The sequence below is a fragment of the Theobroma umbraticum genome, unplaced genomic scaffold (assembly GCF_002168275.2).
Source record: "Theobroma umbraticum cultivar Fairchild unplaced genomic scaffold, ASM216827v3 scaffold_89.0, whole genome shotgun sequence".
Lineage (NCBI taxonomy): Eukaryota > Viridiplantae > Streptophyta > Magnoliopsida > Malvales > Malvaceae > Theobroma > Theobroma umbraticum.
In genome coordinates, this window is record NW_018397271.1 from 3238055 (window position 1) to 3264087 (window position 26033).

At 30.1% G+C, this 26033-nt stretch overlaps 1 protein-coding gene and 1 non-coding gene across 2 annotated transcripts; both read left to right on the plus strand.

Moving 5' to 3' along the window:
* The first annotated feature begins 4906 nt into the window (after positions 1-4906).
* Positions 4907-5002, plus strand: LOC149526514 (U6atac minor spliceosomal RNA). Its single transcript, XR_016351946.1, has one exon. It is a non-coding gene; the product is annotated as a U6atac minor spliceosomal RNA (small nuclear RNA).
* A 4197-nt stretch (positions 5003-9199) lies between these two features.
* Positions 9200-24668, plus strand: HEXO3 (beta-hexosaminidase 3). Its single transcript, XM_021441710.2, has 15 exons — positions 9200-9354; positions 9446-9811; positions 10163-10237; positions 10902-10937; positions 11038-11149; positions 11474-11544; positions 11681-11811; positions 11907-11972; positions 13837-13937; positions 14060-14119; positions 17608-17641; positions 20150-20248; positions 20319-20378; positions 22918-23168; positions 24090-24668. Exons 1-15 carry the CDS (start codon positions 9304-9306, stop codon positions 24254-24256), a joined length of 1680 nt encoding a protein of 559 aa, XP_021297385.1. The 5' UTR covers positions 9200-9303; the 3' UTR covers positions 24257-24668.
* Positions 24669-26033: the final 1365 nt, after the last annotated feature.

Genomic DNA, 26033 nt, shown 5'->3' on the forward strand with positions numbered 1-26033 from the left:
ATGCACATAATGGGTAAAGAACAACTGAAAAATGGTGAAGAGATGCCAAGGGTATATCTAAGACCATTTGGCTTGAAATGCAATAATTAGAAGGTCATGGAGTTACTTGTCACTCGTAAGTCCCAATGAAATTGAGTTAAATCCTTAACACTTATGCTTAAGAGCTTAGGGAAAGTTTTTCTAAATAATGGGATTTTATTCTATATCATTTAAATAAAAATGACATATATGATGCCTTTTGATGGTCATTTCTTTCTTTATTTCCATATCTCTTCAAATTGTCATATCCATGTGTCCCTTAAATTTTAGCCATCTTCAAACTTTCCGGCAATGAATATGAGAACAGTAATGACAAAAATTTTGGATTAGATTTTGAAAAAAAAAATACATGTGTTGATGAGCTTGATAACAAAGAGAATATTGATAATTGTCTCTTTTCTCATGACTTGCTAAGGTTGGTTAAACAAAAAGAAAATTGATAAAACCTTATAATAATAAGGAAGATGTAGGGAATGGAAAACAAAAGTAAGAGAAGAACAAAAAAAAAAGCATCATTTGTTTCATATTTAACTAGAAATTGTTTTTCAATGTAAGTAACCATATTTGAGATGAGAAATGGCCATTTTTTATTTTTCTTTCAAAAATGAGAAATTATCAACTTGCTACCCTTTTGAGCTTATTGAATTTTTTAAATGTACTTTAACAAAGGATCACCTTCTACATTAAAGGACAATTATAAAGGAAGACCTTGAAAAGGCATGAATTTAATCTTACATCAAAGACAAAGAAAGGATGCCCTATATTAAAGGGGCAAAAGCGAAGTAATTTGAGTTCTGCAAAAAAAAAAATCTTGAACTCAACCCATCAAATGGGAAGATGTGACAAATAAAAAAGAGGGATTGATGTCCTAGAGAGAATCTTTCCCATGACAATAAAAGATCTTTGGTTTAAATACCTTCAAAAACACATTTTGGGCCTATTTGTCCACTTTTTCAAAACTCCTAACCTTGGCTTACATTACATACTTACAAAGTCTATTTCGATTAAGTGTAGTTACTCATGTTGAAAAGACTTTTCTTAGAAAATTGTCAAATAGCTATCATGGCCTTGGCCTTTTTTTTCTTGCTAAAGTTATCATTTAGATAGGAAAAGTTTTGAATTTTTCTGATGCATAATGGAACAATTAATGAAATTCTAATGAAAAGAAGAAAGAAAAAGAAAAAAGTTTAAGGAGAAAATTTGAAAGTATAGTTTGAACCCAAAAGAGATGTCCAAGTTGAAAACCGAAAAAAGCAACTTAGGTACAAAGATTGATAGCATAGCAGCAACGTGATGCACTAGCGCCACAAGACAAGGGCGAAGTTCAGCTGGAAATTTTTAAAAGGAATTAAGTACATCAGCAGATATTTACTTCGAAGGAATTGTAGAATTAGCTTGTTCATGATTGTTTCTATATTTATTACTTAGTTATTATATCCCTAGTTAGAATCTTGAACCTTTGTCTCATGAACCAAGACAATTTATGATTCATCATATTTGTCACAAAAGTTTGAATGATAATGAATTAAATAGACCATAACAAACATAAAAGACTCTCATGGGATTTAAAGGTGATAAAAAGTTCAAAAATTGAATCCAAAATGAATTTTGAAATTTCCAAATTGACAAAACAAAATAGATGAACTAAAGAAAAGATCATATCATTAAATAATATGCTAAAAGTGAGTGGACAAGAGGTCAAAGTTCATGGAATTCTAAAACCTTTGAAAAACCATGAACATGGATGCATGACATCATCCTAGAAGTTAAACATTTGCATATCATGATAGCTTGCATCACATGCATTGAATGGATGATATTCGCTTAGGTAGCTAATCATTTTAACGTTGAGTAACCTCGTTTAGAAATAAGAAGCTTTTTCAATTATTTTAAAATTGTGTAGCCTCGTCTATAGATGGGGAGCTTTTCTAATCATTTTAAAGTGGTAGTAGTCACTTTTAAAAATGATGAGCTTTTTTCAATCATTTTAAAGCTACATAGCCCGGTTTAGAAAAGAAGAGCTTTTCTAATTATTTTAAAGTTATAGTAACCTCTTTTAGAAATGAGGTGGAAAAAGAGAAGAGTTTTTTTTAATCATTTTAAAGTTGTGTAGCCTCGTTTTAAGATAAAGAGTTTTATCAATCATTTTAAAGTTGTATAGCCTTATTTAGAGATGGAGAGCTTTTCTAATTATTTTAAAGTTGTAGTAGCATCTTTTAGAGATGAGAAGAATTTTTTAATTATTTCAAAGTTGTATAGCCTTGTTTAAAGATAAAGAGCTTTTTCAATCATTTTAAAGTTTTGTAGCCTTGTTTATAGATAAAGAACTTTTTTAATCATTTTAAAGTTGCATAATCTCGTTTAGAAATAAGGAGTTTTTTTAACTTATTTTAAAGCTACATAGTGTCATTTAGAGATGAAGAGCTTTTTTCTATCATTTAAAAGTTACATAACCTCATTTCGAGATAAAGAGCTTTTCAATTCTTTAACGTTGCCTCGTTTAAAAATAAAGACCTTTTCCAATTATTTTAAAAGTTGTGTAACCTCATTTAAAGATGAGGAGCATTTTCCTAGTTCAACCAAAATGGTGTCTACATCTTTACACAATTTTTTATTCTCATGAAATGCTCAAAGAGGAGTAGTTGTAGACACCCCATTTTGTCTTGCGTGTCTCACCAAAATAAAAAAATAATAATAAAAAATATATAAAAAAAGGGATAATGATAAAGATAAAGGCACTAAAAACTTGAAATTAATTTTTCTTTGAAACAAAATAAATTGAAAATAATAAGATTAAGATCCTAATCCTGCAAGTTTTGAAATTCAATTTTTAAAAAGGAGGAAAGTCCTAATCTAAGATCAACACAAAAATGGATGGCTATAAATACCCCCATTCATTAGCCTAGAGAAGGACACCGGGAAGAAACAAAAAAAAGAAAGGGAAAGCGGCATAAAGGAGGAGGGGATGAGAAGAGAGATCTTGTGATTTTTTTATGGTGAAATTTTATAAAAAGTATGGGCATCTCATTTACTTTTTAATTTTTGTTCATTATTTTCAAAATTAATAAAATACAAAAAACATAAATAAATAGTTTGGGGTTTCTCATTTAATTTTTTTTGTTTTGTTCATTTTTTTTATTTTTAGTATTAATAAAAATAAAAATATAATAAAATAAATAAATTTTTTTAGGTTATAATTATCCTAGATTAATTTTTAGTCATAATAGTTTGGAATGGAAAAAAGCAAAATAAACCATTTAAAATTATATTATATATACATAAAGTTGTATAATTATTTAAAAATGAATCTTTTAAATGAAAATTTTAAAGAAAGTTATGAGTAGTAATTTTCTTAAGTATTTCAAAGTAAGAATAATTATGAGACCTCGCCATAAGTATTGGCTGGTAATCTCATAATTAATTTTTACAAAAAAAGATTTATTTATAAATAATTATTATAAACTTAAAAGATAATAATAAATAAATATTCAAAATTTTTGTAAACTTAAATTATAATATTAAATAAATATTTGTGAGTTCGCTATAATGAAATCTCAAGAAAATGTAAGTAACAATTTTGAGAGATTTTCTCCATGAGAAAATCTTATAAGATTTTGCCAAACGTATTTGCATGATGATAATAATAACAAAATAATAATAAAAGTTAAATAAAAGAATTTATAAATAAAAAAATCATAAATAAGTAAAAGTTCTCTTATAATGAAATTGTGAGAAGGTTATAAGTAATAATTTTAAGAAAATTTTTAGGTGAGAGATTTTTCTTGATTTTTGCCATAAGTATTAGTATATTCAAGAAACATTTCAATATCAAAGGATTTTTATGATTAAATACAATAATGGTTAAGGAAAATTAATTTGAATATCAAAATAAAGGTCACTTATTAAGGCTAAAATAGATATCACATAGTTAATTAAGTACCATTTTAAGTGATCATTGTAAGGGTGCTAATACCTTCCTCACACGTAACTATGCTTCTAAACTTAGTCTATTCCGTAAACCGGAATCTATTTTTTTTAACAAACTTAAGTTAAGCCTAGAACCTCATTAGAAAAGTAGATTCATCTAGGTGGTCAATTACGCCTAAATAAAAAAGATTAATGACGACTCCTATTACGTCAAACGATTGAGTTTCAAGACTCACATGTATAATACAATTAAAAACATGATTAAATGATTAACACAATTGCATTTTTAATATGATTAATACATAATTAAATTAAAATATCTACACTTAAAATATAATTTTATTAATCTAATTTAAAATCAATAATTATAAAAACAATGATAACAAAATAATAATATCATCAAATATAATAAAATTCAACATAAATAGTATCCATAAAATCCATTACCATAATAAAATAATCTTTTACTACTAAACTTAGAAAGGTTGATAACAATGTCCACTTATACAGGTTAAACACGATTAACATGATTAATTAAATAGGTTTAAATGTGTCTTAAACACGTTTTGACAAGATTATGATACAAAACACATAAGATTAAACCCAATCCCGTTTAACTTTGTATTTTTTTATGTCATGTCCAAAATTAACATGTCTATTTTTTTAAAGTATTTATTACATTTAATACTTATTAATTAATAATTAAAACATATATTTAAATGGTAAATAATGACATAATTAAACCAACTTGTTGAATTGAGAATTGTCTCTTTTATCAACAACCAATCTAATCTAGTCTAGTCTAGTCATTCAAACAGTTGACAAATCCCTCACAAGGTAGGATCCTCCTCACATTTATAGTTACTATGGGTTAAGCATAACAGCTCAAAACACCATACCTTTAGTTTTGATCAAGTTACAAAGAACTTAGTTTGAGATTGTGTTCGAACAAACGAGGGATGGTTAGCATCTTTTGTAATAGGGACAAGATCAACCTTTAGGTTTATGTGTTAGACTTGGTAATTTATTTATTTTTATATTTTAATCATATTGTGTAAATTTAGAGTATTAATAGTTATAATGGATAAATACGAACACACACGATTAATTATTCATATCAAGATCTAAAAAATATATATAGATACGTTTAATAAACACATAACACAATACGACATGGTTAACACATTCATTAAATGTGTCTAGTTAAATTTTATAAAACATGATTAACACGATTAAAATTTATAGTAGTTATAGTATGTTTACATAATTAACATGATTGATACGATTAACATACAATTGATATAATTAACATGATTAAAATGTTTAAATTAAAATATATACAAGAAAAATATAATTTTATTATTCAAATTTACAACAAAAAATTATAAATATCACAATATTTATCGAATATAATAAAATTTGAAATCAATAAATTTTAATCATCATAAAAATATTAGTATGTATATGAATCAATAAATGAGCCTTAACTGTACACTAAACGTGTCTACATGACATGATTAAATAAATAAACAACAGATAAATTATAAGTTATACGAGATACACGATAACATGATTAGCTAATCATGTCTTACATGTATCTTAGATGGATTTAACGGGTTTAACATGATTAATACACAAAATACTATGAACCTAAATTCAAACATGTAAAATTCGATATCGTGTTACCATATTACATACAAAATTACTAAATCTACGTGTTATCGTGACCGGCTCAAAGCTACCTACCCATTTTTGAGTTGGATCTTTAATCCATAATATTCCATGTTGAGAATAAAGAATAAAAAGAATATGACAAGAACTACTATTTTATCAATTTTTGAACTTTATAATTCTTTAATACACATCTTTAACATATTAGTTACAAAATTTATATATGCATAAAAAATAAGAGTAAAACGACATACATTATACCTACTACATCTCCCGACCCACGAGGTAAACTATCATTAAATCAATATCAAGGTGGTTGAACATAAAATTATGTATGCCATTGCCAACTAGAGGTGGTACTTGTATATTACTTGAAAGATGGAAACCTGAGAAACTGAAGAGAGAATTCAACAAAGAGTTGCCTAACAAGATTATTTATATTAAAGAACCAAAGTTGATCCTACTGGAGAGAAAATTTTTAATTTTCAGTTATGTATTGTAACATGTTTGCATGGTTTTTCCCAACAATATGCATATTTAGATTATTATCCTTCATTTGTAGTTAAAATATCTTTTCAAGAAAAATTTATCTAAAAACCTGTTAAAAATTACAACTCATTTCTCATTAGCATAAACTAACTTATTGGAATTAAATAAAATATAATCTTGCATAGCAAATTATCAGGTTTAACAACTAACAATTCGACAAATTTCTATTCATTGATCAAAACTAAGTATAAGCATCCACAAACCACATAAAATTAAATATAAAAATAGAATAATCAAACAATATATTTACAAAATAAATAAAAAAAAGAAAGACTCATAATTTCAAGATATTATTGGGCATGCAAAACTATTGTCTATTAGCTAGATTGTAATTATGAACACAAACTATCAAATTAATCAAAAAATTTAAAATTTTCATTTAAAAACTTAATTTGGATTGAAAATTATTTATAATTGAAGTCTAGATCAAGTGCTTTAAGAAGTGGGAAACACAGTAAAGATTGAGAAGAGTATGACTTGAATATTTTGATAGAGAGTTGTAGAAGGAAATTTTTGTCTTTCCATATAGTATTTATATATTAATATATAAATCACTTTTTGATAAATCTATTTTCACTTAAAATCTTTGACCCCACTCCTTACAAAATTGCAAAAAAAATTAATAGATTCATTACTGTATTAACTACATAAAACTCTAAATTAATAATATAACAAGTAAACACTTATTGTAAATGAGTGGTGTCATGTGACACCATTTCTTCTAAGGTAGGTCCACCCTTGATTGCATATAATTTGCATTACAAATATTTGTTAGGCAATAAGCTCTCAACAATGGGGTGCTTGTCATCATCCATAAAGGAGATGGTGGATCCACATTACTTTTTATGACAATAAACAAGTTGAGGGAATCAATTAACTAACTCCCTTCAATGATATCCTAAAGATACAAAAGTAGATTAGTTAATTGATTAATGTTGTCAAAATCAAACTCAACTAATTTATTAGATCGATTAAATCTAAAATATTCAATTCAAAAAATAACTAAGTGTATATCAAATTGCTTAAGAATCTAGCAACATTTCCATTAAACTGGACTTAATTAAATAAAACTAGATTGCAATTAATTTCAATCTATTAAATTAAGAAATAATTTCTTTTTTAAAAAAATGCAAGTAATTGGATTTAAACCCTAACCTCTTCTATTATTATTTAAATATAAACCATTAGATAATACATTTGTTATCAAGTATTTTTCACATTTAATTTTATTTAATAATCAAAACATATATTTAAATTATAAATACTAAGCCATCCAATTGAGGATTTGCCTCTTTCATCAATAACCAATCTAGTGTCTGTTTGATTTAGTTTTTTTTTTAGTTTATCTACCTCTTAAAAGTAAAATCTAAATTAAATAAATTTTAAAAAACTTTTTAAAAAATAAACTTTTTTAAAAATAAAATTTTAAAAAAAATTCTAAAAAAAGTTTTCGAAGAGAGCTTTCTCTTATGTTCTTTTAAAATTATGTCATCATTTCAAGAAATACTTTCTCTCACTGACATAACTATTTTTTATAATAATTTTAATCAAAAATTAAAATTTATATTAATTTATTTTACTAAATATTTACTGAACAGTTTTAATTTATTATATTTATAAAAACTTTTAAACTAACAAGTTCTTAATCTAATGCTACCGAAAGGCTACGGACTACCTAACCCACTTTGGAGTTGGATCTCTAATCCGTAGTTGATATTCTAAGCCTTGAATAAGGAATCCAAGTATATGACAAGAGCTAGTATTTATCAATTCCTTTTATAAATTTATAATTATGTAATAAAAATATATAACGGATTGGTTATTATAAAATTTATATATGCATAAAAGATAAGAGTAAAATGGCAGGCATTACCCACTACATCTCCTGACCTATGGGGTTAAACTATGATTACATCGATATCAAGGTGGTTCAACATAAATATAGGCATCGACAGAGCTTCTAGTGGTCGCTCCATTCTTTAATGGGGCGCACGTACCTACAGGCTACAAGCATTCTCACCCACCCCCACTTGATACCATAAACTTTTTTTTTTTTTTACCAAAAGATTATTTTATATATTGAAGTTGTAAAGTTTCAAGTAAATCACAAGTTTATTTTAAAGAATAAATAAATTATTATAATTTATATTTATAATTTTAATTTGTAAAAAAAAAAGTTAAATATGTTTTAAGTAATTTTTAAATAAATTAAACTCAAATCTACTTAACTCTGTTTTATAATTATCTTATCGTATGCAAAATTATCAAATCTAAATGCATCGTTTAAAAAGAAAAACAATACAATCTTATGCAGTTTATTTACATGATAAAAATTATTTAATTTGAGTCACATGATGATGTGTTGAGAATGAATTATTAAATAAATATATGCCAATTTATATAAATTATATTATAAATCAATGAGTCATTGTTTGATATTAAATACATGAGAATCAGAATCCAATGGAAATAAATTCTATTGAGCAATGTAATAACATAAAATCTGATTGCAAACCAATGGCTGAAACCTTTGAGATTAAATTTAATTAATGAAAATCAGCGTGTCATGGAAGGAAGAACGAATCCTTCCCCTTCCATATGGAACCAGTTTAATGAAGGAAAGAAATCCCAAAAAAATCCATATCCCTATCTATCTAGCTGTCCTCTGCATTCTTTTTGTCTCATTTATATCTAAAACATAATCATAATTGGAAATGAGGTACAACCTCGTCTATGGACGAAAGGGCCGTGTGTGAGGGCAGAGAGACCTCGCCCATGGACGAAAAGGACGTGGGTGAGGGAGGAGAGAGAGCATACCAAAATAATTAAAAAGACGTGGCCATTGATTTGTATTTTAAGAAGGAGAAAAAGAGAAATAAATAGAAAAGGACATGTAAAGATCAGAAAAGAGACAGATAAGAGGAGGAGAAGATGGAGATGCTTTACCTGTTACATGCAACGAATTACTTTCCACCTTGTCTTTTTCCTGATAACATATGATATTTGGTCCAACGTGGTCCTTCTCTTTCCTACTTACAAAGAATTAATAATAATAAATAAAAGAGAGAAAGTGGAAGGAATTGTGCAAAATGGGAAAGGTGTCTCCCTCGTGATTCTATGGGCACTCGATGGCATATTGGTTGCCTCCCTCTCCCTCCAAAGCCAAAGGTGGGTTTGGGTCTTATAAATTGCAACTCGCAAGACACAAATAACAGGGGATTAATTACTCCAATTTCGTCTCTATTGTCTGTTTATGCAGAGAGAAATGGTGAAAATGGCAAGTGAAGCGTTTTTTGTTGTTGTTGCTGCCGCTGCGGCCGTAGTGTTGGCCAATGCGTTGCCGGTGAGGAGCGAAACTGGGGGCGTGGAGAAGGATAACGTGAAGATATGGCCAATGCCGGCGTGGGTGAGTCACGGCCGTGGCCATCTTTACATGAGCAGTGATTTCGTGCTCTCCACAGAGGGGAGCGGCTATGGGGATGCGTCTGGGATACTCGAAGACGCATTCAACAGAATGCTTGCTGTCATCAAACTGGATCATGTTATTGATGCCAATTTTTCTGCATTGCATGATCAACCTCTACTCCAGGGTTTGCATATAGTTATTTCCTCTCCAAAGGACCAGGTTCCTCCTTCACTCTCTTTTATTGTTATTTCTATTGTTTTCACCCCTTTTTACCCATTACCCATTACCCATTGCCCATTTGTAGGATTTCTTTTTTGTGCTTTCCGTTAACAAAAGAGAATTAAAACAAAAAGGAAAAAGGTTTGAGATTGACATATATTCATATACAAATTAAAGTTCTTTCCTTGTCTGAGAATGTCGTGTTGTACACAAAACCCAGGTCAAAGGTTTATTCTATAAACGCTGATAACGAAGTTATAAGTTACTATTACGATTGGTGGAGCCTTTGATTTAAGACGGTGATTAATGCTTGTTTGATTTGGTGTAATTCCTTTGTGGTTTTGGTTGCAGCTACAATACGGCATTGATGAGTCGTACAAATTGATGGTCCCGTCACCAGAAAAGCCAGCTTACGCCCATCTTGTGGTAGGCCTAACCAATCCTATTTGTGTCATCTTTTCTTTTTTTGATTTATTTATTTTATTGTTTATATTTTTGGGAACTCTTGGAGGAAGGGATGCACTTATGTCACGTATGGTTGAACTAAGTACTCAAACTGCATTTGTGTCATCTACTTAAGTCATAAGCCATTGCAACAAACGCTTACTTAATGATTTCAGAATCAACCCCTCCTTCTGTTTCCTTCAAATCCTTCATTATTTATGTTAAGTCAGCATCGTTGGGTGACCAATTAGACAAATCTTTAAGCTGTCAGCAAATGGCTCCAGTTTTATATTTATGTCCGAGCAATGTAATTGTTGAATTTTAACTTAATATTCTGAGGACTTTCATTGGCCTATTTTAAATTAGTATTTTATCGATTGCTACTCCATCACATCATATAAAATCACTTACCATACCCTTATACTCCAACTTTATGGGTGTGTTTTCTGGAAGGATTATGCCTTTCCAGTACCTTTTCTTTACTCTTTCACAAGAGGCAAATTACAAAAATCTACCCAAAGGTTAGGCTTGATGTGAGGTTGTGTGCTAGACAAAATTCCAAAATATTGGTAGTTTAAATTCACTAGTTTATTTGAATTAACCGCTAATTATATAATCAACTCAGTACTGTTACAAAATAATGCAGGCGCAGACGGTTTATGGTGCTTTACATGGCCTTCAGGTTAGTGCTTATAATTCTTGTTGCAAAGTTGTCTTTGTTCTTGACTTTATTGTAAATTCAAAATTCTTAGAAATATGTGGTTTGTCATACAATGTTGCAGACATTCAGCCAATTATGCCATTTTAACTTTACAAGCAGGGTCATTGAAGTTCACATGTCCCCATGGACTATCATTGATCAACCAAGATTTTCTTACCGAGGCCTCTTAATTGGTGAGATGCTTCACTTCTATAACATGTTTAAGTGGTTCATGGTCTTTATTTCCTTTGAAACTATGATATCTATTTTTGACTTACATAGAAATAATTAGGGACTTATTTATGGTATTCTGCTTTAGCTGTTAGCTATAATTAAAATATATTGTTTACTGCCCATTTTGGCAATTCTGCATCTTCAGCAATCAGCAAGATGAGAGGTGGAATAGCAGTTAAGCTGCCGATCTTCATGGGTTTGAGAAAATTATACCAAGAAAAAAGCCTATTTTTTTTAATCCTGTTTTCTGTTTCATTACAATGTTTTGTCTTTTTGATGTGCAGATACGGCTCGTCACTATCTGCCTTTGCCAGTTATTAAGAAAGTTGTTGATTCTATGACCTATGCAAAGCTGGTATGTAATGCATTAATAACAAATTTCAACTGGAATATTTTTCTCCTCCTGATTGTTTTCACCAAGTGGAGATTTTTTTAATGCAACAGAATGAGATTTAGCCTAAATGCAGTAACTGTTTCTTGGTTTCTCACAGAATGTATTGCACTGGCACATTGTAGATACACAATCTTTTCCTTTGGAGATACCTTCATATCCCAAATTGTGGAATGGTGCTTATTCAACTTCAGAACGATATTCAGTGGCTGATGCTGCTGAAATTGTGAGGCATGTGATTTACCTCTTTCTCACATGATTCAAATAATAATTACTACTCTGATTACTTTGATTCTTTTTGATATGTTTATTTTTAATCTTTGCAGTTATGCTCAAAAAAGAGGAATAAATGTATTGGCTGAAATTGATGTTCCGGGACATGCTCTCTCATGGTAGCATAAACTTTCTCCATTTTTAAAGTATAATCTTCTTATTGCTAGTAAATATGCTTTGTTTCACAAATAAGCATTACTTTATCGTATATGAAGATGCTAATTTTTGTGCGTATCATAAAGGTTCTTTGGAAATTTTAGTTAGGACTCTTTAAAATGATGGAGATATCAGGCTCTAATATCTTATTTAGTGAATGAAAGTTACAAAGAGTAAAAACTTAAGCTTTCTGATAATTGAGCATGGACTTTAGGCTGGTAATTTAACTATGATTACCTCAACATAGGTACTCTTGAGGTGGAGAATGCTGAAGAATTTATTGAGGACACACGGTACAAAATTGTGTGCAATGGCTAAATTTATAGTTTTAGGTTTGCAGAATGCAGAGGAGGGTTTTCTATAGTGCAAGGATTATAGATACTGGCTCAGATACAAGGAGGGGTGGGATTTGAAAGAATATGTTTTGTAATGAACATAGAAATTATTACATAAGCAGGAGAAGAAGTGAGCTAAGAGAATTAAGGTCTAGGTAAGTTTGTAAGTTTCAACTATTTAGAATTCTAGATAGATAGATATACAGCCCTTAGATAAATCTTAATAATAAGTACATGGAAATCTTAGGCCATTTGATGATTGGATATTTGGACAAGCCAAATGAGAAGAATATTCTTGATAACTTACTGCTATAGTTTTTTAATTGTAGTCCCATGGTTCTTGAACTACTAGTAGCAATATTCCGGTAACTCATCTATGCTTTCTTTCCCCAAGAAGGTGAAAAGAACTAGTGCAAAGCACACTGCTGGAAAGTGCATGATCTGGAAATTTCTTTAAAATTAGCATTGATTATGGGTTACATCTTTCCCTTTTTATTGAAGAATGAATACTGGCTGACTGTACTTGCAGCAACAACCAAATGTACTTGAAGTAAGCTCAGCTAAAATAAGGTCATTTTTTTTTGTAGTTTACTCCTTTGTCAGAAGTGTTAATGATAGGATATGATCAAAGTTATGGAAAATTGATTTTGTTTCTGATGGTTAATCAAAACATCAAGGCTTTAGATTTAACTATACATTAGGGAAGGTTTTTAGGGGGGAAAATTGAAGAACATTTTTAGGTGTAAATTGGAAGTTTCAGCAGCTGATATTTTGCAACTTTAGATCCCCAGAACATCCAATGTGCTAGTGCCGGTACTGATACTTCCTTCTCTATTTTAGCTAGTATATGGAAGTTAGAGGCTACTTCTTCTTTGAGCTTCTCCAGCTTTGCGTTTGCTGTCAGTTGTTCTCATGATAGCTAGACTCAACAACTCCCTAATCTTGGGTACAGAGAATTGTTGATGAATCCTGCTAGTTTTACTACCTTTTTCCTTTACTAGATAACTAGAAAGTGCATCATTTCATCTCTTCTAGAAGAAATAAGAATAGTTTCAATTCTCTTATTAAAAGGTTGTGGTACAACTTAAACATATAAGGAAATTCTAAGACCAGGACAAGCAATTTGAGAGAAAGTTGCATGCAATAATATGTGGTTTTCTTAGGAGAGAATTGAAATTAAACAGCAATTGCTCACGGCACCACTATCATCTTTGTCAAATGTTCCATTTAATTACGAAGATTGATGACCCAAATTATACTAAAATATATTTTCGACAAACCCAACTATGTGGTTTGGATGACCCAAATTATAATAAAATAGTAGGTGTTGCATATTAAATATATTCAAATATACTTGTGATATAAATGCAAGCGACAAATGCAAATATATAGATATTGCAAAATGGAAGTCAGAGAGTGTGTGCAAAAATTATATGCTGTATATTGGCCTTCTCTTATATTATTTGGATTAACTTTGGTTTTAATTCTTTAGGGGGACTGGTTATCCTTCTTTATGGCCATCTAAGGACTGTCAGCAGCCGCTTGATGTCAGCAATGAATTTACATTTAAAGTCATAAATGGAATTCTTTCAGGTGATCTCCTTACTTTCCCTTCAATTCATTACTTTTATTAAGAAATGACTCAGCATATTTTCTTTCTTATATAGAACAAAATGAAAGGAAATTTAACAAACAACATTGGAATTTTTGTTCAGATTTCAGCAAGATCTTTAAATTTAAATTTGTTCACTTGGGAGGGGATGAAGTTGATACAAGTAAGTTAAATCGTACTATCTTATAGCTCCTACTGATATTATTATCGATATTGTCTATCATGCTAATTGTTATATTTGGTTTGAGGCTTTTTTTGGGATAAAATTATTTTCTTAACAAAAATCTTTGTGGTAGATGAGGGTAACCTTATCATAGGAGTACTTAGATATTCTTGATTTATTTTGTTGCATACTTCGAACTGTGTTCTTAGGATTTCTTGAAGTTGTTGCTTTCTATTAGCATAATTCACATCAACTCATTTCAATTGCTTTAAATGTTCAACCAGAATGGAAAAGGTATTTTGGTCAAGCTTATGTTAAAAATCTAAATGAACATTCTGTGACCTAAAGCTACTGCATGATCCTTATACCCTAAATTCTCTGATAATATATGACTTCCAAAATATAATATTTTCTCTAGCTCTTGTGTTTGGCCCAAAGTTGTTGACCCTTTGTTCAATTCTGTGGTAATGGCCACCAAACGAAAAAAAGTGAAGAAAATGAGAAATTAACAAAGATGGTAAAATGGAAAGGGTTTTATTCTAGATATTTTGGGTTTTTATATTTTCATGAATAGTTTCTCTAAGTGACAACTTTGTAAGGAACCTAGCCTCTGTGCTATGTATGTTGATAGATTTTGACTTCCTAGTGTTGGGAAAAGCTGTGCAAATCAGTATCATGTGTAGCGGATATTTAAAATTTTTCCCTCAAGCAAGATCAACAATAGTTGCTTAATATAAATAAATCCTAGCTAGTTGATAGAAATTTTTACTTTAAAGCCTTCATTGTCGAAATCAATAGGCAATTCAAAAAGGATGTTGAAAACTTCTCCCCACGGAGTTAGGTTGTTGCAAACCTTAAGTTGTCCAAGTGTCTAGCTTCTAATGGTGATCTACACATACTTCAAATAGAATAATACCAATGGTGGTTAGGGGTTTGTTTTTGCTGCTAAGCCTAGTGCTAGTTAGGATGAGGCTAACCAGGTTTCTCACTTCCCAAGGAAAACCAAAAACCAAAAATGCAAGAGGAAGAAAAGGAGAAGTCGTCGATACTGAAGGATACACCACCAAAATCGATACCTAGGGTATCGCACTAGGAGCCACCAATATCCAGGGATAAGGGGGCTGCTTGGCTGCTGAAATCTCACCTCTCAATTCTCAATTGCCTCTCAGGGTTTTGTATGCCAGTTGTAGTGCCTTAAATTTCCGCATAAACATCTTATTTATAGGCAAATATGCTAATGCTTGGCTTTCGAAACAAAAAAAAAAAGCTAATCCTATTCCCATTTTGCCTTGACAAAATTGAACTTATTCAATTAAATCCTTGAAGTTTGTATTATACTTCTTTTCAATTAAGTTCCACTTAATCCCCAATTTTATATTTTTACATTAAAATCCTTAATGTGTGACCCATTAGGTTTTACATATGGTGGAAATAAATATGCATTAGAATTAGTTTGATAAGGGATAGATGAATCAATCATTTAGGATTTTTCATCGATTCACTAATTGATTAGTTCATATTTATAAGTCAAGATTGAAATCTAGCAATATTTTATGACTATCTATATATTTAGAAGAGTCAAAAGAGGTTTGATTAAACCTTTCAGTACTCAGTTTATCAATGTATTTTAATCACTTATCATCCAATTCCTTGATAAGATATAGAGCATGATATAGTATCTACTCTATGTTTGTCTTTATCATTTTAGATCTTGCAATCTTCTAACTCATTAGTGATATTCAAAAACTCATTTTTGAATCTTAATTCAATTTTGGCCAAAGATTTGATTGAGCAAAGTCATGCTAAGAGTCAATGGGATATCTCTCTTAGATCACTTAGGCTGATGTGTCTTGTAACTATCATTTATTTATTTTCATGTGGTTCATGCTATACTTAACATATACTCAATTGTATATCCTTGGCTAGGACTACCTAGGGTAATATCACAAAATATTAATCCCATCATAAGATAACTTGATAATTTTAAGTCTAAGGATTACTTACAAAACTGACACATGAGAATGTTTTCATAAACACTTGAGTCATATACCTAATAGAATTCTCATGATGGGTCATGTTCAATGAACTTATTATTGTAACAAGCATCGTTCTGTTATTTTCAAATATCCAATGCTTTAATCTATGAAATTAATTGTTTATTTCATAAGTAAGAGACATAACATATGCTAATTTCTTAGGTTATGTTATTGCTATGTCTTGATAAAGTATTGACTAGGAATTGTTTAAGAGTAATGCTTTGATACAGTGAGTATTGCATAATTAGAACATATTATAATGGATAAAATACGTTGACCTCTTTAAGTTTTGACCATAATTACATGTGGGTCCATTAGAAATGAAAACGGACAGTCCATCCCAAAAGAATATTTTTGTTGGACACGTAAGTCTTATCGTTAGTCAACTATCAATGTTTCCGTTGGTTTGATGATAGGGCAATATTTTTAAGACAATTTTTCTCTTCATTAATTTTAAAAATGACCACAGTATATAAACTAATTTTACATTTTTTAATTTTTTTCTCCTCTATTAAAAAAAAATAAAATCTCTCTACCCTACCTTTCCTTTCTTTTAGGCAAGTCAGTGTCTTTCCCTTACACCGGGTGGTCACGCCGCAGCCGAATTTGGTTGTGGAATGCCAAACCAAACTGAATATCCCCATATCACGCTTCCTTGGTGGAGCGCAATCTCAACGCTCCCCTTCCCCTATGGGACCACTTACCAGGCTCTGGCCATGCTCCCCTTCCCTTAGGGGAGTGTCGACTAGGGGAGGGAAGAGCATGGCTAGATCCAAGATCGCACTTCCTTAGGGGAGCGCGATCTGGGGAGATCTAGCCGGATTTGGCATTCCACAGCTAGGTCCGGCCGAAGGGTGGTCGACTGGTCTAAGGGAGCATCGCCGGCCGGCTTGAGAATAAGGAATATAGTGAAAGAAGGAAAAAAAGAATAAGAAGGGTATTTTAGACATTTCACTTTTACCAATTAACATTGTTTATATGTTTGGGGCGGACTGTCCATTTTGAATACTGATGGACCTGCATGTAATTATGATCTAACCTTAGGTAGGTCAGTGTATTTTACCCTGTTATAATTCTTATGCAAAATATATTAACTTCAAGGACTTTATCACCTAGACCTTTATTGAGTAACATGACAATTAACTGAAATTCTAAACTCTCTCTAGACTGAGCTCTAAGGTTATCTCTTAAGAGGTAAAAACTTGTTGCTAGCATTCTCGTCTTCATAGAATGATCTCTGGTTCATCATATCAATATCAAACAAGTTGTCTCTAGAACATAGTTTATGAAAGAGGGCAAGAGGCACATATCTTATGTACTTATTCATCATTTTCTAAACACTATGCTTTGCAATATGTTTTATATAATTTTAAGTTTGTCATTATACATTTATATCTTAACAATTTGAGGTTAATAGTTTATTGATCTGACCCCTTGTATTTCTAATTTCAGGTTGTTGGACTTCAACCCCTCATATAAGCAAATGGTAAGAAGTTTAGTATTGCACCATTGAATGGAAATGACTATTTATTTTGATTATCTGTTTATTCTACATTACAAACTTTACGGAAACTAGTTTTAAACCGGTGCGATGCATGAAAATTCAAATATATATCAATAATTTCATTTAGAATATAAGTTATTAAATTTATAAAGAAACCATAATTTATATATTGCAATTTTGTTTTCAATTTGGTATATCTCAATTAAGTGAAAAAATTGACATTGAAGATAAATATGTAACTTTTATCTTATTTATTATTTATAAAAATCAAGAAAATGTCATGAATCTCAAACTTTTTTCAACAATCGATTCCTTTAAGTTAAAACAAACTTGGTTCCATTAGGTCTCATACTCTTCTTGGTTTTCATTTAGAAGAACATTCCATGTGATTTTCATTGGGTTTTTGCTAAAGTTTTCCTGCATCTTTTGCATTTCTTCAATTGAAAATTTTGAAATAATTTCTTTCACAAAAAATTGGGGTTTAGGGTTTTGGAAAAACTAGTTCAATGTTGATTAAGTCTTTAAAAATTATATTTTGGTTCAAGTTGATAATGACACTTGAAAGTATGCTTTGTTCAAGTTTGTTCAATTTCTTTTAAAAGTATATGTGCCATCATGTGAAAATAAAACCAAAAATTAATTTAGATGTGAAGATGAAAGATAAAAATGTAAATTAATTTCTTTTCAAAGCAAAATGGAGAAAAACTTGATGAACTAACATAAAAGACTAAAAACTTGAAAAGTAGAAACATTTTTGTAAATAACTTTTTAATATTGTTTTCATAACAAACCATAATTAATTTTCTTATAGTTATTTAGTTTAATAGCTAACGTAGTTCATACTAGAGGTGTCCATCAATCAAGCCTCGTTTTTCAAGTATCAAGCCCAAGGTTGGTCTGACTCGTCCATTTATATACTACTTTATTATTAAAAGAATAAAACATTATGTTATATTATCATTTTAATATTCTAAAATATTTTTATAATTAAAATTAGATAAAAATATAATACTTATTAATAAAATAATATAGTCGTGTTGGGTCGGGCTGGGCGTGCTCATGGGCTGCATGAGCAGTTCAGCTCATAAACACCTTTGATTCATAGTTTATACTTTATAGTTTGAAAATGTGCATGTGTCGTGTTGGGTCTCCCTTTTCAAACAAAAATTTAATATTTATTAATAAAATAAAATAGTCGAGTTGGGCCGGCTGGGCCTGCAGGCCTAGGTAAGTAGCTTGGCCCATGGGCACCTCTAGTTCCTAGTTTATAGTTCATAATTGAAAAGAAACTTTATTGTCAACGTTAATAATACATAATAATTAGACAAATATGTTGATGAAACTAATAGAAAAGATAAAAACTTGAAAAATTAAACATTAAACAATTGAATCAAACACAAATATTAGAAAAAATTAATTAATTAACTTTAAACACAACTTTTTTTGAAAAGTAACCTTGAACACAATTAAAGGTAATTGACCAATGAAGAAACAAAGAAATTGATCCAATAAAAAAAATTTGAATAAGAACATAAAAAAAAAATGTATTGAGATCACAGTCTTTTGGGTCTAAGCATAACTAATATCCAGCACAACTAAATGGAAAAAAAAAAGATGTAAACCAAATGCAAAAACAAAATTTACAGCAAATCTAAATGTAACAGTTGTACAAATGAAGCCAAATGGAATCCTTGAAGAAACAAACAAATGGAGCAAATATATATTTAAAGAAACAAAAAAAAAAAAGAGAAATAAAATGCAGAAAAAATAGTGAAGCATACCTTCAAACCCATATTCTAACCCACATAGTGGAGTCACATATATAGTAGTCAAAATAACTGTACAAGGGAAGAATATTGAAGATTCAAAAGGGAAAAAAATAATTAATTTAGTTGGAATATTTTATTTTATTTAATGTGTATTGAGTTAAATCAAATTCGCTAATAAGAGGACATATAGCACATGTTCAAGCTATTTTCATGTTAGAAAGGTAAGGTATGCACATAACACATTTTGTTTTTGCCAAAAAGTTGTCTTATATATATATTGATATTAGATGTTACTACTGTTCTTTTTCAAAGATTTATCTTGCTTATTGTTGTTCTTAGATTGTCCACCTAGGAAAATTTGTGATGCCATTGAATGGCCAAAAGAGAAGTTTTTCTGTCCATATCTTTTAGTAGTTTTTGATGTAACATTATCTTAGCCTACCTCAACTCATGGGAAGACTCTTAGTTTGTTGTCGTTATAACATTATCTATTTCATCAATTTCCTTTGTGTTCCTTTGATGCATTCAGTACCACCTAAAGCTGCCATTGCTTAAATTACTTCATACTGGTTCTGTTATTGTTGTAATTAGTACATGAACGTCATACTTCTTAACTTCTTTTATTTAATTCCATATGATTCATCATGGCACGATATTTATTGCGTTCCCAAAATCTGTATCATCTAGAGGGTCTCTTACTCTCTTGCCGGTTGGTTTGCAGGTTAAAAAAGAATGGTATGAATGAATCTCAAGCATATCAGTACTTTGTCTTGCGAGCACAAAATTTAGCTTTGTCCCATGGATATGAAATTGTTAACTGGTATTCATCTTCTAGACTATTTAGTCAGACAACAATTTTTTACATCCTATTCACATATAGAATATAACAGGGAGGAGACCTTCAACAACTTTGGCAATAAATTGAGCAGGAAGACTGTGGTTCACAATTGGTATGTCATACTCTTTATAACTCAAACGTGGAGAATTTTTTATGCATTATGTCATTCTATAGACCTGGTGCGGCTTCTTTTTGCAAAGAGAGCTTTTTTCAAAAAAAAAAAAAAACACAAAAATACAAAAAAAATGCAAAGCATGTTGTCTGTTTTTCTTCCCCTTTGTTGCAGAGAAGTACTCTATAGTTCTATACTGTATATTAAAGTAGTTTTAAGGTGAGAAGTTCTTGAAGACAGAATACCATATTGCAATTTAACTCTATCTAATGAAATTTATCATTTTATAATGTCAAATTATGCAATTAGTCCTTATACTCTATCAAAGTGGTGGATTTAGTCCTCGTACAATAATTTGTAAAAATTGAGCCCCTGTATAATAATTTGTAAAAATTGAGTCCCTGTACTTTCCAAAATTGACAATGCCAGTCCAATGGTTAACGGTGTTAACAATCTTCTGTTATCTAATAATACCATGTAGGAAAACTAGCATTAACAGTTTAATTGATAAAATCTTGTGTACCAACAACAACAAATGTGTATGAATTACAATAATTATGTCTTACTACACTTTTATGTGGGGTTGTAATTTAGTTGAGCCAAGTCGTTACAATGCCAAGCTTGAGCTTGGCTCAATCTTGATCAAGTTATAATTTTTTCCCTTGAGGTTAACTCAATTACTAATTGAGCTACTTAGACTCAACTCCATTAGTCTGGACTATCATTAACTTAAAGTAAGAAACTTAAAACTTGACTCAGGCTCAAGTTTAAATTCGAAACACAAATAAAAGTTAAATTTAATAAATAATATTATATTTTATCTATACATATATAATACTCTCCCTATTTCAAATTGAATATCCACTTTTCAAATGGCATAAAGTTTTAGGAATAAAACATGTTCTTTATTTTACCACTTTTGTCCTTAAAAGTTGTAAAAGTTAGAGGATATCACCTGGAATTAGTATTCAAAGAAGGGAAACATTGGAAAAGTGTTTTTCATTTTGGAAAATGGATATTATTTTGAAATATCCTAAAATAGTAAAGTAGAAGTTTAATTTAAAATGGAGGGAGTATTAAAAAACATGAAAACTTGATAAGTTTTGCAAGTCACATGAGTTGTGTATTGTGCTTGAATTTGGCTCGAGCTATTACTTCAGTGGTACCAGCTTGAGCTTGGCTTGATAGTGAACAAATCAAACTCAAGTATTCTTCAAATTGAGCTTGAACAGCTCATAAGTAGCTCAATTTACCGACACTCCTACTTTTATGGTTTTAAAATTTCATTTAAAATTAATAAAGTTGAAATATTGTTTTCCAAATACAAAAAGTTATTAGAAATTAGTAATATTCCTTGTGTAATATGATTCATGTGCAATTGCATGTAGGGTATCTTGTAGACTGAGCAAAGCATGGGCGTGTTTTTTGAGCCATGACTTGTTTCTTGGGGCAGGATAGTACTGGAAGCCTCAATTCTTATTTGTACCCTCTAGTGAGTGTTAATAAGGGTCTGGTAGATGGTAGTTGAAGCTTCTGTGCATGTGCATTTTCTTCTCAACCGAAAAAAAAAAAGAAAAATAATAGTAACAATAAAATTAAAAGCCTTTCTGCATGCATTTTATTTTCATTATTTCCTGCAACTGTTTAAAACTATGGATTGTATCAACTGGTTCAACTGGTTGAATCAGGAATCGGTTACTTATCCAGTTCAAAGCACACCTGCCAACTAGATTTGGTCAAAGGCCAGTTGGAATTGGCATGGTCAAATTAGCAGACTGGTTTTAATTTATAAAAATCAGATTTGATTACAATTTTACTTCTAAAATTTTTTTGGAAGTTGGGTTGTTTGAACTATGATCCTCTTAATTGTTATAAAACAATTAAAACCCGAGCTAAACACTCTTTTTTATTGTTAGCTTTTAACATGTTAATACCTATGTCGCCTTGTTTCCTAGGACAGGGTGCTACTAGATAACTTAATTTTTAGTTGTACCCACATCCATTGACATTAAAAAGGGTCTAGTAAAAGGTGGAGCCTTGTGCATGCATTATATTTTGCATTCTTATACAGCTGTTGTTTCAAAAATGGATTGGACGAGCTGGTTCTATCAGTTGAATTGGGATCAATTGCTTGTCCTGTTTGGAACACAACCATCACCTTATATATGGTCAAAAATCTGTCAAAAGGTTGAACCGGACCAGATTGGTTTGATTTACCAAAATCAAATTTAAATTACATTTTAGAAATTTTATAAGTTGTGAGGTGTGAACTCTTACCTCATTCAATTTTTAAAGAACAGTTAAAACATTTGAGCTAAAAATTTAAATTACTCTCGACTTTCTTGGCAAACCTATTGGATCTAGAAATGATCTCCCAAATGGTTATTTGTCCAATCTAACTTTAGAAACATATAAAATTTTAGATTCCTTGTTTATACTGCCTATAATTTACTCGGAGTGATGGCATGTCAATGCTGTAATATATATTGTTTGATCGAAGATTTCAGGTGTGAACTTTTGCTTAAGATTTCTTTGGCAGGCTTGGTGGTGGTATTGCCCGAAAAGTGGTTGCATCTGGGTTAAGGTGCATTGTAAGCAACCAGGACAAATGGTACTTGGACCACTTGGACACTACGTGGCAAGAATTCTATACAAATGAGCCTCTCACAAATATTACAAACTTGAAACAACAGAAATTAGTTATTGGAGGAGAGGTATGCATGTGGGGTGAAAGCATTGATGGTTCAGATATTGAACAAACCATATGGCCACGTGCTGCAGCAGCTGCAGGTATTTAATATAATATCTTAACATTAGATTTCTTGCATACTATGGTGTTCTTGCTATACAAGAAATACCAATACCCTAGATTCCACCATTCTAAGGTGGAATTATTAGGTCAGCACGTGGAGCTCCCCTATTCAATATTGAGTATCTTCAGCTTCTCACATGGAAAAAATGTTTTTGAAAAACATTTTTACATACTCTCTTTCTTATTCCATAAACAGGATGAATTTTATTAGATTAGGGAAATACTTGTTGTTTATTCTATAGGAAAATGAAAAACTACTAGTACATTAAGGTTTACACGGGAAAGTAACTGCCAAGTATGATTGTTCTTTCCATCCTTCTGTTCTCTTCTTTTTACCCCTATATAGCTAGTGCAATTTTTAACATGCACCCTTTGTTTTTTAAGTTATGACTAAAAATGCTGCCTTGAGTTGTTTGAAATTCTGAAAAAATAGAAAATATTTAAAATGGTTTGGGAATGTGATTTATGTCGTATGCTTCCAAGCAACCAACTTCTACGACTTCTGGACAGTTAAATAGGCTGTAGGAGTCGTGGGTGGGAATGTATGGTGGGGCTGAATCCATTTTAGTCGAGTCATCTTCATATGTTGCTTGTTATGTCTGCATATGAAGTTAATTTCACTGGTTTTTGTTTCTGTTGTGCTTTAAGGTAATTGTAAGTAGTCCTTTATTATCAGAAATTATTTCTGGATAGAAGCGCCTTTAAATTTTCGTGTTTAATATGGGATGAAATTATGCTTTATTTTTTGAAAGAATGCCCTTAGTAACATGGCATAGAGACTCCTTATTAACTTTAGTTTTAAATTCTATTGAAAATTCAGAAACCTAAACTGAAACTGAAGTATTGTCTTGATTTTCGTCCCACTAACCACAATCTTCCTTTCCCTATCGAAATTGAAGAGCGGCTGTGGACACCCTATGACGAGCTGGCAAAGGATCCAAGGCAAGTAACAGGAAGGTTGGCACACTTCAGGTGTTTACTGAATCAAAGAGGAGTTGCAGCTGCTCCATTAGCTGGACAAGGCCGTGCTGCCCCTGAAGGTCCAGGTTCTTGCTATGCGCAATAATTTGCTGAATCACTTGTATCAACTGATTCCTAGTTGTTAATTAGGCATTGGACTGGAATAACTCCCATTTCTGTGTCCCTTACAATAATAGCCAATAGGGGATGCTTCTGGTAAAAGGTCAGATTATTCTATCAATGCAAGTCTCATTTTCCAATATGCAAGGAGGGAAAGAATGCAGCGGGTGATGATCTCTAATAAAGCAGGGTTTGAATCTCTAGTGCTTTTGATAAAGGCAAAAAAATCTAATCATCGAATGCCATGACTCTTTAAAAAAAAAAACGAAATTTAACAATTAATTAATTATTATTATGAATATTTTTATGAATATTCATTTATGTTATCTATATTTCTATTTGATGTAAATTAGATTGGATTCGAATTTAATATATTTAATCTCTAAGTGTTATCTTTATCTTGTAAATGGGTTATTTGTCTATAAATAAGCTCTCTTAGTTTATTTGTATACACACTTCAATAAGATTTCTTTTCTCTCCTTAAATACTTTTTTTCCTTCTAAATACTTTCTCTTATATTTTTCTTATAGTTGTTCTTTTAGATTTATTTCATAACACGTTATCGGTACGATTCTCTGATCTCTCAAGTTTTAGAATTATTATGTTTTCACCATCTTCAAACCTTAAAAAGATTTCAATGATTGGGTTTTTGATTTATTGTTTTAAAAAAAATCAGGTAAGTGACTTGATATCTCTTTAGTATTTTCATTCTTTTAAAATTAACGTTAATATGAATTTTACTATTATATTATATATATTATATTTTGCCTCTTGATTAGAAAGTGAATTTGCTATTATATAACTATTAATGAAAAACTATGAATGTTCATTTTTTGAAGTGAATGTAACAAATGAGCTACTAAAAAAGAAAAATTATGAATGTTCATTTTTTAAAGTGAATGTGATAAACGAAATTTTAATAAAAAAAATTATAAATTCGTGCATTTCTTGAAATAAATGAGACATTATTATGATCATAATCATGAATCTATCCATTCCTTTAAATGAATGCAATATCATGTAATTATGATGGCCATAACAATTTACATTAATATTATTTTAATTATTATTTTATCATCAAAAGTGGATGGATATTTTATTATTTAAATTTAAGAATAATTTTACCACTAAAAGTGGATAGATAATTTTATCATAAAAAATGGATGGATGCTTATAATCCATTAGAAATGGATAACCCATCATGTATGAATCACCCACCAAAAGTAGATGTATACTTGTAACTTAACATAAACAGATGAATACTTTCAACGTATCAAAAGTAGATGAATACCTTAATCCACTAGCTTACCAGAAATGGGTAACTTATCAAGAAGTAGATGAATATCAGAAGTTAATAAATAATGAAAAGAATAAAATGAATATAGAAAACATATTGTTATTGATATGACGTGAAAAATCATTAGTCACGCACTTGTTATACGTCTTAATTTTATCAAGCATCACTGAAAATTAAAATATCTTGGGATAATTTTAATCATGGCCAAGTTGATATAGCATATGAAAATATTTGTTCACCATGAAAGAGGAATGGATTACATGATTGGTAATAAAAATATTTATTATTGATTTTTTTGTCTTGAAAAAGGAAGTGATCATTTTGTTGGTAATAGAAATATTCGAGAATGAACTTAATAATAATTAGTATATTTAGTATAACTATATTATGAAGATGCTTTAATATGTTTTCATTATATTTAAATGATATGTTCTTATTATGTATTTTAATTATATATTTAATATTC